This window comes from Sitophilus oryzae, unplaced genomic scaffold, assembly GCF_002938485.1.
Source record: "Sitophilus oryzae breed Bouriz unplaced genomic scaffold, Soryzae_2.0 scaffold_1652_pilon_pilon, whole genome shotgun sequence".
Classification (NCBI taxonomy): domain Eukaryota; kingdom Metazoa; phylum Arthropoda; class Insecta; order Coleoptera; family Curculionidae; genus Sitophilus; species Sitophilus oryzae.
The window spans coordinates 337,763-353,345 of NW_022146339.1; the positions used below are offsets into that span (position 1 = coordinate 337,763).

Below are 15,583 nucleotides of genomic sequence, written 5' to 3' on the forward strand. Positions count from 1 at the left end.
GTTAATTAATTATTCTAAATAAATGTGGATTTGAATCAGAAATCAATATAATAATAAAATATGAAAATGAACGCCTCTGTTGTTATAAATAACCATTCATCAAAGAATTAACTAAAATTTATTTGTAGTTACTTTTTACCACGTTTTTTAGTATTTGGAGGAATTATTATTAATCAATGCAAACAGTTAATTAATGTGAATACTGGGATCATATTAATTGGTCCTTTTTAACAAATATTTAAACATTTTTCTAATTTCTTAATGAAATAAGCGAATTATATTGACTATATTAGTATATGGTGCTGTTCGAAATTTGCATCTATAAAAATAATAGAAAATGTCAATATTCCATGGGTGATAAATGGTCTAAATTTTAAGAAAATGCATTTTCTTAAACGAAAACTTGAAGAGATAGGTAATAAATGGTACAATACAATTTGATAGACAATTAAAGTGTGCATCTGATTCTCATAAAATATACAGGGTGTTCCATTTAAATTAAAGAAGTTATTGCCGTTTAAAGCTAGTAATTATTTGAAATTCATTTTAAACACTCTGTATAAGGTAGTATAATTTTTATTATTGCAACACAAAATTTAGTAAAAAGAAAAAGTACAATATTTGATTTTAAAAACTTAAATGCGCCTAGAGAAATAAAGCATTAAAATTGTTACTGTATTTTAACAATATCGTAAATATTTCAATTTTAACCCAAAACAAAATTTGTAATAATCTAATCATTTAGCTACAATACTCCTGTATTATGTGTTATTCGACCAGAAGAATTAGGTCTTCAAACTCCTTTTTTCAATAGGTATTGAAATATTAAAACAATTTTCCTACTTATTTGACACTTTTTGCCGGTAACTGTATAATTGTGAACGATAAAAACCCTGTTTTAAACACAAATAAAAATACTTAAGATACGTAAATTAAATCTTGAACATTATTGGCAATAGTGTACTCCTATAAAGCAATACTAAGCAGACGAAGCTTTTAACTTGATGTTCAGACATGACATCTTCTTTTATCAAACGACATTTCAATGTCGATAGTTTTATCTATTATCCCATCACGAACACTTTGTATTGAATAAGGAGACGCGTGCTTTAGGCGAGATGGATTTAATTTAAACGGGGCACTTTATACCACCATATCTACGTAGGTAGAAGGAAACTACAATTTCCGTTTTGGATTAAAACTAAATTACTATTAATGAAACAGCAACTATATGTACGACAAATTCCTTGTGCCTAAAAATATATATTTATTTAAATTTATTATCGGTGTTTATAGAGACATTAAAAAATTGTGTTATTCTCTTTAAGGAATAATGAAAAAGGTCAAGTTTTGTGCAATTGGTATATTGAAATACCCCAGTTCTTTACAAGAAGCAGGATAATGTTTTAAGTATGAAAAAAATTGAATTGAAGTGAAACTTTTTCTTACTTCCGTCCGAGAACTCCATTCGGGTACATCTATACACGTGCTGAGTTTGGTTCCAATCGACCCATAATGAGGAAAATGCATGTTTTTAAATAATGGTTTTAAAAAATAGTTCATATAATTACAAATTGAACAAAAAAAATCGTTGATATCGGTTAAGAAATACCTCTAATATAAAATAATTAAATATTGTTAATTTAAATGGCCGGGCAAACGCTCTCGCCGCTGTGACGTCACCCGCCGTTCATCGGGTTGAGTGGAGCCAGACGCGTGTTTATTTTACACAGTTTGCTTTTAAACGCTGTTGAATCCGAGTCAAAATTTTAGTTATTTGTATTAATTAATACATAATTAGTAATTAGTGATATTTATAAATAGTAATGGATGAGCGAAAACAGAAAAAAATGGTCCAAGGCCATGAGAAGAGATGAAAAGAAAAACGTTAAATTATCCTCTATTTTTACGATTTATTGTTGTGAAGATCATTTTGATTTAAGTTCATATATTTATAAACAAAAATACGAGTAGCGGAAAAAAGGGGCCAAAAAGTCATATATGTATATTGTCATATATGTATATTGTCTTACATAGGTATATGAAATTTGAATGTACCTACAGGGTTATTCATTATATTTTGACACCCACATACAGCCTTAACTGCAAGTTTTAGAAAAAAACATTAAATAAAAAAGTTGCATGGTTTTTCATATACTCTCTTTTAAAATTAATTCTAGTTATACAGGGTGTCTCAAAAAAGGTGGACCAGAAAATTGTAGGTATTTTTCGCTTTTCAACTGTCAATATTTCGTAAACATTTGAAGATAGGTATAGGATATTATACATGAAATATATCTAGAATATCAAGATATTTGCGAAGAATCCAAAAATATATAGGGTGTTTCACTTAAAAAAGTAACTTAATTTTAGCGTTTGCTTATGGGACACCTTGTATAATACTTTCATTACTGATAAACAATTTATTTCCTATAATTTCGTAAAAAATCAATCTTTAAAAATAACAAGGGTAAGGGGGTGTCAATATATAAAAAAAACTTTCTTTTTCACGCTATGCTCTGGAGTTATTTTTCCACTAACTAATCAGATATTTTTGGCTCTGTTCACTTCTACATAACCTACAGCATTATCTCCATACGTCTCCCTACCTGATCTGAAAAATAAGTTTATAACATTAATTTATAACTACCTATATAAAAGTTCGTAACAGTAGGTACCTACTTATACTTAAATATGCCTCAGTAGGTACTACAAAGAATAAATGTTACATACCTCTCTGTTTTTTTCCTCGTGATTCAGCGCCAATAAATTGGGAATTTGTATTTATAAAAGCAGCCAACATAAAAGCATCGACTTTTGGCAAGTTATCTGATTGTGCTTTTACAAACCCGTAATCTGCCATTACTTAAAAAATTCTCAGAACACACAACACATACAAATAATAACTGCACAAAAAAGCATAAAAAGCTTCTTCAATCAACGCTACAAGCAACAAAAATATCTTAGTACGTGTTAGAAAACAATTTTTATTTTAATTCCATTGTTCAAAATACGTTGCGCCATCTATATGAGAAATGTTAAAGGTTATATGTAGAGTGACAGTTCATTGTAAGCCAATCTCTATAATCTATGTTTCATTAGTTTTTAGTTTGTTTTTATTCATCTTTTACTTTGTTTAAATAAATAGTTAAAGCAAAAACTCCAGATTTAGTTTCCACACCCAATAGGTTATGGGACCAGATAACAGAAGGTGTTTTACACTAGAACGTATTTGTTTGAAAAAGTAAAGAAGTTAAAACGACTAGGACGAACTTTTGCAGAAGATTGTTATAATTTTGTCACAAAATGGCCGAGGTGCAGTTAGCATTTGAAAAACTGGCAGGGAGGGAGAATTATAATAACTGGAAGTTTGGCATGAGAATGGCTTTAATACACGAAAATCTATGGAAAAGCATCGAAGGTTACCAAGCAGATGACCAATCAAAAGAGTCAGAGAAGAAACGATGTGATGAAAAGGCTTTAGCAAAAATCTGTTTAATGATTAAACCTATAGCTTACACACATGTAAGGTCAGCCAAAACAGCAAAAGAAGCATGGGATAACTTACAGAAGGCTTATGAAGATCAAGGTTTGTCTAGGAGGTTGAGTCTCATACGAAGATTAGTTAGAATTAGATTAGAAAATTATTCTACTATGGAAGCTTATGTAAACGAGACGTTGTCTATAGCACAAAAATTAGCTGATATGGCACAACCAGTCGACGATGAATTTTTAGGTGTTATAATGCTAAGTGGATTAACATCTGAATATGATCCGATGGTAATGGCAATTGAAAATTCAAATGTCAAGATCACAAGTGATTTCGTCAAGGCAAGATTGATGCAAGATGACAAGTATGGCAAGGACAATAAGGAAAAACATGAGACCGCTTTATTTTCTAAGAAAAAGTTTCAAACAAAGAAGAACATAAAGTGTTTCAAATGTGGATTGTCAGGACATTACAAAAATCAATGTAAGAAGCCAGATGCAGAAGAAAGCAGACACAAGAGTCAAACAGAGACGAAAAATGTAAAAACAGAAAAAGCTTTGCAAACTGTTCTTCAGAGAGATGAATCAGGAGATATACAACAAAATTGGTATATAGATTCAGGAGCAACGGCTCATATGACATTTCAGAGAGAGTTACTCTACGATTTTCAAGAAAAATCAGAATCACAGGTCATTGTAGCGAACAATGAGAAAATGTCAAGTGAAGGCGAAGGAAAAGCTAAAGTAAAAACAACAAAGGGTGAGAAAACAATAACAAACATTGTTTACATACCAGGTTTGCGTGCAAATTTACTATCAGTAAGTAAAATGGTAGAAAAGGGGCACACAGTAGTATTTAGCTCAGAAGGTTGTCATATTTACGATTCAGAAAATTTCAAAGCTACTGGTGAAATTGTAGTTACAGCAAGCAATAAAAATGGACTCTATAAGTTAGATTTAACTATGGAACAAGCTTATTTAACTAACAGTACAAATTTTCAAGACCTTTGGCATAAAAGACTTGGTCATTTAAATCACTATAGCATGAATTTGTTAAAGAATGGAATGGCTACAGGAGTTGATTACAATTATGAGAAAAATGAGCAATGTAGTATTTGTTTACTAGGAAAACAAAGCAGAAAGCCGTTTAACAAAACAGGAGGTAAGAGAGCTAAAGAGTTACTTGAGCTAATACACACAGACTTATGTGGTCCGATACCAGAAAAATCTTGGAGTGGTGCAAGATATATCTTTACGTTAATTGATGATTACAGTAGAAAAATTTTTGCTTATTTTCTAAAATCTAAATCAGAAGTATTTACAGTATTCAAGGAATTCTTAGTACTAGTTGAAAATCAAACTGGAAAGAGAATAAAGAAAATCAGAAGTGATAATGGAACAGAATACGTAAACTCAACATTTGAAGATTTTTTGAAATCCAAAGGCATAGAACATCAACTTACAGTAAGGTACACTCCAGAACAGAATGGTGTAGCAGAGAGAACAAATCGAACAATTGTAGAGAAAGCAAGGTGTTTATTGCAAGAAGCAAATCTAGATGATAAGATGTGGGCAGAGGCAATAAATACAGCTGTTTATCTCAAAAACAGATCACCCCATAAGGCAGTAAAAGACAAAACTCCAGAAGAAAAATGGACTGAAGAGAAAGTTGATCTAAAACATTTAAAAGTATTTGGTTGTATTGCACAAGCACATGTACCAGTACAGTTAAGACAAAAATTGTCAGCAAAAAGTAAACAGTATATTTTTGTTGGTTATTGTGAACATACAAAAGGCTACAGATTGTTTGACATAGAAAATCCAGGTCAAATCATAAAGTCCAGAGATGTAGTATTTTTTGAAAATCAGTTTAACCAAAAACAGTCTGAAAAAGAAGAAAGAAAAGAAACAGAGTTTATAAAAGAAGAATTTATAGAAATTGAAGATCAAAATGAAGTTGAAGATCAGAATGATGAAGAATCAGAAGAAGAAATTATTCAACAAAGAAGATCCGAGAGAAACAAGAAGACAAAAGAATATGAAGATTACATTCTTTACCATAGTGAATTATTGACAGATCCGTGTAGTTTTCAGGAAGCTATGAAAAGTAGTGAAAAGTTAAAGTGGAAAGAAGCAATGGATGAAGAATACCAATCATTAGTGAAAAACAAAGTTTGGGAACTAGTTGAAAGACCAAAAGACAGAAAAATAGTACAGTGCAAATGGGTTTTTACAGTGAAAAATGACGTTAATGGCGAAATTAAACATAAAGCAAGACTTGTAGCGCGTGGATTTAATCAAAAATATGGAGAAGATTTTACAGAAACATTTTCCCCGGTGGTAAGAAATAGTACCGTAAGATTATTATTTGCATTATCAGTAAACTTAAATTTAGAAATTAATCACATTGATGTGACTACAGCATTTTTAAATAGTGAATTAATTGAAACAATTTTTATGACACAACCTGAAGGATATAAATAAATAACAAGGTATGTTTGTTGAAAAAGTCAATCTATGGTTTGAAGCAGTCCTCTAGGATGTGGAATAAACAAGTAGAAAAATTATTACAAAAATTAGGTTATAAAATATCATTGTATGAACCTTGTGTATTTTATAAGAAAATTTCTAATAGTATTGTTATAATAGCTTTATATGTAGATGATTTTATTATTTTTTCAAATAATAATGAAGAAAAGAATTTATTAATAAAGGTTTTATCAGAAAATTTTAAAATTAAAGATCTTGGTGAAATTAAGAAATGTTTAGGTTTAAATATAACAAGAGATAATATTAAACATGAAATAAGAATTAATCAAAAAGATTATATTTTGAAGTTATTAGATAAGTTTTCTATGGCAGAAGCAAAAACAGTTTCAACACCAATTGAAGCTAATTTAAAACTTGAAAAAGGTTTAACTTGTGATGAAACAATTCCTTTTCGATGTTTAATAGGCTCTTTAATGTTTTTAGCAGTAAATACTAGACCAGATATAGCATTCGCTGTAAGTTTCATGAGTCAATTTAATAATTGTTATGAAAGTATTCATTTTAAACATGCTAAGAGAATTTTAAAATATTTAAAAGGAACAATAAATAAAGAGTTAACTTTTAAGAAAGATTCTATATCAGTTTCCGCATACACAGATGCAGATTGGGGTAACGATATAAATGATGCTAAATCATATACAGGTTTTATTTTTAAACTTGGTAAAAGTAGTTTTTCTTGGGAAGCTAAGAAACAGCATTCGGTAGCGCTTTCAAGCACAGAAGCTGAATATGTAGCTATTTCACAAGCAGCTAAAGAGGCAATTTTTATTAAAGGTTTCCTAAAAGAACTTTTAGATCACTCTGATACAATTATTATGTATAACGATAATCAAAGTGCTCACAAGTTAGTATCAAATCCTGTATTTCATAACAGAACAAAACACATAAATGTAAAGTATCATTTTATTAGAGAAAATGTAGAAAAAGGTGACATAGATTTAAAGTACATTCCAACTAATGAAATGATAGCTGATGTGTTAACTAAAGGTTTACAGAGTTCAAAACATAATTATTTTATTCAGAATATGGGACTAGAATAATAAATATATGGACAACGATTTGTGAACGATTGAATTAAGGGGAGCTGTTAGAAAACAATTTTTATTTTAATTCCATTGTTCAAAATACGTTGCGCCATCTATATGAGAAATGTTAAAGGTTATATGTAGAGTGACAGTTCATTGTAAGCCAATCTCTATAATCTATGTTTCATTAGTTTTTAGTTTGTTTTTATTCATCTTTTACTTTGTTTAAATAAATAGTTAAAGCAAAAACTCCAGATTTAGTTTCCACACCCAATAGTACGCCACCTAAATACGTACATAAACGGAACACGTCTGACTGCTGCTGGGCATCGCGCGTCGACGAGAACGGCGGGTGACGTCAGACCAATAGAATATCGTTTCAATTCGCGAGGCGTCGTTTGCGTTATCCATAGTATTTTGATGGCCCGTTTTATAAAATTGTGGTATTGCTTTCAAGAAAAAAGTTTTTTTTTTGCATTTATACATATTTATTCTAATAAATTGAACAGTTTCTGTCGAAAAATAAAATAGTAGCATCTTCCTCATTAACAAAAATCCTGATGATTTCGTCCATTTAGAGGCATCGATCGGTTCGAAACGTCGAGGGTGTCATTCTATAATCCGTGACCGATTATGCCGAAATCGACTCACATTTTTCTTCAATATCAAATCATTAGTGATGAAGGTGTAAACGAAACGTCGCATCGTATCGAATTTTGCAGGGTGGGATACAGTGTGCACCGTTGCTCACATAGCCTACCTACCAAATTTGGTCGCTATCGGACGACATCAATTTTGGCGTTTCTTACGTCAAAACTAACTGTCACAGTGACATGTATCGTACACGGTCAAGTTGGCATAATTAGCCGTAGACTGTCCTTATCACTTTTCCTCTCGCGTGTCGTGTCACGTCCTTGGATTTTTACTCCCAACGCGCGTAAAGAAGTATCACACAGTTCATTCAAAAATTCAAATAGGTATGTAAAATGACATAAATCAGAGGATTGATTGACTTATTTAATTAGTTTTTTTCAATTCTTGCTTCAAGAGAAATGACTACAACTTTTTATTTTTAAATGGTACCTTCGATATTTTATAACTTCATTTGATAGAAATTGATATTCTGAATAGAATGACATATCACATGTCAACTTTTAACATCTTTGCTTAGAAAAACATAATATTTTAAATTTCAATCTAGGGTGTCACGGCTGTGTTCATAACGATAATTTGACTCGAAATACCAAGTATATCTTACTAAATTCTTTGTAAAAAAGTGCTTTTTCCAAGTATGTTAATGAGCCACCCTAGTTCCATTTGAAAAAAATTAAGCTATGATTAAAAATACGATTTGGTCATCTTTTAACCGGCCAGCAAATGACGAAAAACATTAGACGATCAACTCTACTTTTCCAAGGCTCCTTGATGAAAAATTAGTGGTCTTAACACAGCCATGGCACTCTAGATTCAAATTTAAAATATTATTTTTTTTCTAAGCGAAGATGTCAAAAGTTAAAAAAGCTATTCAGAACGTCAATTTCTATAAAATAAAGTAAAAAAAAACACCGAATGGTACTCCATTTAGAAATCAAAAGTTGCAGTCATTTCAGGTGAAACAAAAAGTGAACAAAACTAATTGAATACGTCAATCAATGCCGATTTGTGTTCTATATAAAGGGGTGAGCCTAGTTTGAAAAACACCCGATATACAGTTACAGACTGGTCCGAACTGTATTTCGGAATCTTCGGCAGCATATTGTGCAGATAAAAATAAGTAAAAAAGTTCGTATAAATATATGTTCTAAAATACTTAATTTCGGATTACAGGGTGTAGAAGTTTCATTTTTATTTCGATTTTTTCCAGATAATTTCTGAAGTAATGTCAATCTTTGGATAAAAATTGGTGCTTGGGAGTGTTTTGACATGAAAAATTTGATTTTGATGTCAATTTGACTCCTATATGTAGTGGGCGTCACCTACATGTGTTTTAACTGTTTTGAAGAGTAATACTTTTTGTTCGTACCTGTATAAAACTACGGAGTAAAAAAATATACATTTCCGTGATTTTTTACGTAAAAAAATGTCTCGTGATAAAAATCGCTATGAGCAACCGTTCTCAAGATATTTAGAATTGTAGGTAATAGTCAAAACATGTCATTATTGACAAAAAATAAACATGTTGAGTAGATAGTTATTTGACTGAAATAATGAATTTGGGAACTTTATATTGTTTTTTTTAAATTAATCATAAATTTTTTATTTGAAAAAATGATGATAAAACAGTTTCTGTTGAACTTTTGACACAAAAACATTTCAAATTTATTATTTCAGTCTAATAACTATTTAGTCAACATGTTTAATTTATGTCAATGAAGACAGATATTGATAATTTAGATTCCAAATATCTGGAGAACCATTACGCGTAATTTTTACCAAGAGACCTTTTTGGCGTAAAAAACGTCGTAATTGTATATTTTTTTACCCAGTGGTTTTATACAGGTACGCACGAAAAGTTATTACTCTCCAAACCAGTTAAAAAATATGTAGCTGGCGCCCTCTACAAGTAAGAGTCATATTGCCATCAAAATCAAATTTCTTATGCCAAAAAACTCCTAGATACGATTTTTCATCCAAATATTGACGTTACTTCAGAAATTATTTAGAAAAAATCGAAATAAAAATGAAACTTCTACACCCTGTATCTCCGAAACTAAGCATTTACTTTTTGACTTTTTTTTATCTGCAGAATATACTGCCGAAGTTTCCGGAATGCAGTACGGACCACCCCGTATATTACCTACTTTTCTATTTCTATTTATTTTGACTTATTATTTGTTTCAGTTCTAGAACGCTAGATCTCGACAATGGAAGCGCCGGCCGAGATTTGCGAAAATTACCAGCTGAAATGGAGTTCGCACAACACCTATATCCATTCGTGCATCTCTTCCTCTCTAGTCACCGACGACACGTTCGCCGACGTGGCCTTGGTCACCTTGGACGGCCACAAGATCATGGCCCATAGATTCGTCCTGGCGTACGCCAGCCAGTACTTGAATAAGGCCTTGCGATTTCAGCCCAAGGTCACCACGGCACTGCCCCTGATGATCGTGCTTCCGCAAAGCATCACCTACAAGGCGCTCAAGATACTGGTTAAGTACATGTATAGCGGAGAGGCTACCGTCTCGAAAGATATACTGAACGTTGTGCTGAAAGCGGGCGATATTTTAAAGATAAAGGGGTTGTATAGGGAGCAAACTGATGAGGAGCAACAAAAGGCACATAAAAACAGAGTAGGCGGTACTGGTCCGATATCGACTTCCGAGCCGAGCGGTCAAAAACAAAAGGAACAGAGAGCTCAGGAAGCGTTAAGCAAAAATCCACCACCTTTGGTTGTCAGGTACAATATTTGGTATAATTTTCTACTACCTGACTATTTATCGTTTAATCGCGAATACACGACAGTTTATTTTTCATATTGGAAAATATTATAGAAATTTTATATACTTTTTTCTAATTTTGACATTTAAAGTGACAATTTTCATAATCCTTTGAGGTTTTGAAAGATGTTTCATTTCACAACTTAACTAAGGTACCTACTGAAAGTTTAATATACAGGGTGATCCAAACTGTATTCCGGAAACTTCGGCAGCATATTCTGCAGATAAAAATAAGTAAAAAGTTCTTGTAAAGGTATGTCCTAAAATGCTTAGTTTCGGAGACACAGGGCGTAGAAGTTTCTGAAGTTTCATTTTTATTTCGATTGTTTCAAAATAATTTCTGAAGTAACGTCAATATTTGGATGATAATTGGTGTCTGGGAGGTTTTTGACATGAGAAATGCCATTTTAATGTCAATATGATTTCTATTTGTAGGTGGCGCAATCTGCATGTGTTTTAACTATTTTGAAGAGTAATAACTTTTCGTCCATACCTGTATAAAACTACAGAGTGAAAAAATATACACTTGCGTGATTTTTTACTTAAAAAAATGTCTCTTGTTAAAAATGGCCACGCGCAACCGTTCTCAAGATATTTAGATTGACAAAAAATAAACATGTTGAGTAGATATAGTTATTTGATTGAAATGATATATTGGGAACATTTTATTTTTTTCAAATTAATCATAAATTTTTCTTAAAAAAATAATGATAAAACAGTTTCTGTTGAACTTTTGGCACAAACATATTTCAAATTTATGATTTCAGTCTAATAACTATTTAGTCAACATATTAATTTATGTCAATAATGACAGGTATATAATTTCGATTCCAAATATCTCGAGAACCATTACTCATAGCGATTTTTATCAAGACACTTTTTATTTTTACGTACCATACCATACCATACCGCCATTACTCGCTGACGAGTATTTGACACGCATCAGAAGATGGTCACGCAAGGCGTTTTCTTTCATGGGCTTTTCTGTGACTGAAAAGCCCGATACGTGATGTTATCTGTCTACCGCACTCTAGACATTCAAAAATCTCATTTCTTTTCTGGGAGGATTTTTTCTATCTGTGGGTGCAGGCGGTTTAGCATAATTTTTGCAAGAATTTTTCCTCCGATAGCCAATAGTGAAATTCCTCGGTAGTTTCCGCAGTCTGATGCACTTCCTTTATTCTTAAATATATTCACTATATTCGCGTTGCAAAAGTCCTGAGGTACCTCTCCGCTTTCCCATATGACATCCAAGAGAGCCTTAAGATGACCAATAAGTTCTTTACTTGCACACTTATAGATTTCCGCCGGAATCGCGTCACAGCTAGCTGATTTGTTGTTTTTAAGCTGTTTTATGGAGTCCTTTATTTCCTGTTCTGTTATTGGAATGTCTAATACATCGAGGCTGTTATACTGAGGTATTATGTTGAGTGCTTCCATATTGGGGTTGTTTTCTTGGTTAAGGATATGGCTGTAATGCTCTTTCCAGGGGTTTATGATTTGCTCTTCCTCTTTTAGAAGTTCGCCATTTTGTGCCATGATTGGGCATCTTGCCTTCTTAGCTGGACCGTATGTTTCTTTTACGATAGTCGTGATGCGTGGCATACTCCTGAATCTGACTAGCTTTTTGCGACCACCAGTTATGCTTTAGTTGGCGCAGGTTTCTTCGGAGCGTGTTGTTGGCTGCCTTAAAGTTGTCTGCTAGTCTTGGATTGTGTGGATTTGCAGTGACGGCTTCATGTGCTCTATGCTTTTCAATTTTTACGTAAAAAACGTCGTAAATGTAAATTTTATATTCAGTCGTTTTATACAGGTACGGACGAACGGTTATAACTTTTCAAACCAGTTAAAAATATGTAGGTGGCACCCTCTACAAGTAGGAGTCAAATTGACAAAATCAAATTTCTAGTGAAAAAACTCCGAGACACCAATTTTCGAAAAAATCGAAATAAAAATGAAATTTCAACACCCTGGATCTCCGAAACTGAGCCTTTTAGGGCATACATATATAATTTTTTTTTACTTATTATTATATGCAGAATATGATCCCGAAGTTTCCGGAATACAGTTCGGACCACCCTGTATTTTGTGCTATTGAGCTAATTTTAATGATTTTTTAAACAATTTGTAGCTAAATTATTTATGAAAAAGAAAGAAATAGTGAGGGAAATGAATAAAAAAAGAAGGAAAAAATTATGAACCAAAAAACAAACTATTGAGAAAAGACGCTAGATGATAAAGTGATTTTTAAATTCATTGCTTTGTTAACATAATATCAAAGTATCAACAACAAATCTGTCCATACTAGAATAAAATATATAAAACTTGAAAATACATTAAATTTTTAAGGTGCCTGTTTTTCGTGTAGGTGAGCGTAGTTGTGAACTGAAACAACGCTCAACTGTTATCGTTAACTCAAATTGATATTAAAAGAATTTAGGACTTTCGAAATTTCAGTCAGATATATCACTGACCGTTATCAAGTGTAAAACTATAGTTGACCGAAATCATTCATCTGTTGACCTATCACATTCATGTGAATGAAAATATAAATATAGACAATGGAAGTCCGAAATTCGTTTAATATCAACACGGAATCATTTTCTTCCACATTCATCACTAAACATATTTAGTAATAAATAATAATAACTTTTTTTAACTAGTGATAAAATAAATGATTCATCACTAGTCGCTTAAAAAACAAAAAAAAAACAAAAAGAAAAAAGAAACAATTTAATACTTATTTCTTTATTTTTCAGCGCTGGTTCGTCATCTAATCCAAAAAAGACAGACAACCAAGCCAATAAAGCTCTACAAAGCAGATTGCAGCAAAAGATACAAGAAAAAGTACCGATTTCAGCTCAAGTCACTTCAGAAAGTAACCAAAAAAAGTTAAGTGGACCTCGAGTTTTAAATTTTTCGATGACGAACAATTTTAATGGATCCACTGATAAGGAAAACTCAACAGGAAAAAAGACCATCTTATTAAATCCCAAGGTAATACCAAAAAATATTGCTTTATTTTCATAATAATTGTAATCGTAGCGAGAACTGTAGTAGAAAAAAAAAATAGTATCCCCAATACATATTATATTTGTCAAAATTTTTGTCTCAAAATCGGCGCCTACTTTTAACCCGACATGTCAAAAACTAATTGTACGATACAAAATTTTACTATAGATCTGTAAAGAGAAAGAAACAAAATTCAACGATATGCCCAAAAAGTTAGGTTCGTATTAGCAAAAATTGAGTGGCTACGTTCTAAGGAGTAAGTTGAGAAGAACCACATCCCTCAAACGGTTTCCTCACTAATCTTCCAATATAGATATTTGAGATTTTCCTGATACCTACTAGTTTTGTCTAAGAGATATTTCAGACGATAAACTCCATTATCTCATTTGTTTCGAGGTTTACAAAAAGAATTTTTAAAATCTATCAGAAAAAATGGTAATCCACACGGTGAATCTTAAATAAGTACCAATATTTCAGGTCAAGTAGATCTCGATAAAATAAACATATTTTCTCTTTACGGTTTTTCAAATAAGTCCAAAATAACCGAGTTATTTTACTTTGAAAATTTTACAAAAAAATGTGTTTTTTGTTTAAATTTTGAAAACCGATCCAGTGGTTTGGTTCTGACTCTCTTTATGCACCGTCGCGCCGGCATGAAATGAACTAGTCGCATTGTGATCCGATTCAATACTTATCAATATTCAATGCTATTTTTTACGGCTTATCGTTCAGATTTTATGGATCCGTGCTGGCCACGATTTAATTGATCGAATCGTATTGTAAGCAATGAATCAATTCTCACGACTCTTTGAACGAACGAGCCGTAGAAACGAACGATCGCATTGCGATCCGATTCAATTCTCACGACTCTTTTTTACAATTCGTTCGTTCAAATTTTATGGATCGTGTGTAGATAACTAGAAAATTCGGTATGTATGTATTGCTGGCTACATTATTACGATAATAATCTGTAGTTGTAGTTTCTGGTTATAGTGTGTCTGCTGTTTTTCAATAAAAGTGTACTTACTTCGAGACTTACATCAATAAAAGTGTACTAAAAGTGTGTTTGCTTCTGGTTTATTCTCGAGCCGAGTCTCTGAACAATAATCCAACACCTTGCTGGCCAGGATTCAATTGAACGACGCGTATTCTAAACGGTGAATCGAATCTCACGATTCATTTTTAATACTCGTTTAAATGAACGACTCGTTCAATCTTTGCCCACCTCTAGTAAAGTAGATTTAAAAATACTCTCTTCTTTAGTAACTAAAGTAACTGGATTTAATAATACTCTCTTCTTTATTTAGATAGCTCAACAAGTTGACAAACCGCATACTATAACCTCCGCAGACGCCGAATCAGAAAAAGTATCAAACAGTACAGTAATGGCGATAAAAAGAGAAAACGAAAAAACCGATAACTTATCTTATTTGGTCATTAAGGACGAACCTTTAGAATGGACCGAAAACGAAATGGAAATTATAGAGGAAAAAGATATTTATCCTGACGGATCGCCGAAAGGGGACACTTACGACTCTACATCGAACGAAGGTACAGACGATTAAGCGTTTATTTATAAGTACAATAAGTTAATAATGTGATTAATAGGCTCCAATGCGGAAATGTATACGCCACTGACTTGCGAATTATGTACTGAAACCTTCACGATCCCTGCCGAATGGGTTAAACACGTGCAAACACATACGGACATGTTGCCCGCAAAAAGACGAAGAAGAGACAGTCCAGATGTAAGTAATAGCCTTGTTTATATATTCTTAGTAATATATAGTTAAAACAACATAAATAACAAATTAGCAATGTTTTTAGATGTAATGTTAATTTTCAACATTCCTAGCTTGTGTGCATTAATAGTGTGCTTAGTTTTGTTTAATATCATTTTAATTCCTCCACACTTAGAACCAAACACTTAAGAATCAAAATATGTTTTATGTAAAAGCCTCTGATGAGAATTTTACTATAACTATTGTACCGACTTATTGCCAATTGAAAATAATTGATTACTCTCTCGCTTTAAGAAATAGTAAATACATAATATTAGGCCACAGATTA

The 15,583-nt window shown here is 32.0% G+C and overlaps 1 protein-coding gene across 2 annotated transcripts in view; it reads left to right on the plus strand.

Moving 5' to 3' along the window:
• LOC115880728 (protein tramtrack, beta isoform-like) overlaps nt 1-15,583 on the plus strand; it is a 48,942-nt gene that overhangs the window by 14,631 nt on the left and 18,728 nt on the right. For both annotated transcript variants that reach the window (XM_030898007.1, XM_030898008.1), the window contains exons 2-5: nt 9,906-10,461; nt 13,261-13,498; nt 14,821-15,064; nt 15,122-15,261. In XM_030898007.1, coding sequence (XP_030753867.1) covers nt 9,929-10,461; nt 13,261-13,498; nt 14,821-15,064; nt 15,122-15,261 — 1,155 coding nt within the window. In that variant the 5' untranslated portion in view covers nt 9,906-9,928. The remainder of the gene's footprint in view (nt 1-9,905; nt 10,462-13,260; nt 13,499-14,820; nt 15,065-15,121; nt 15,262-15,583) is intronic.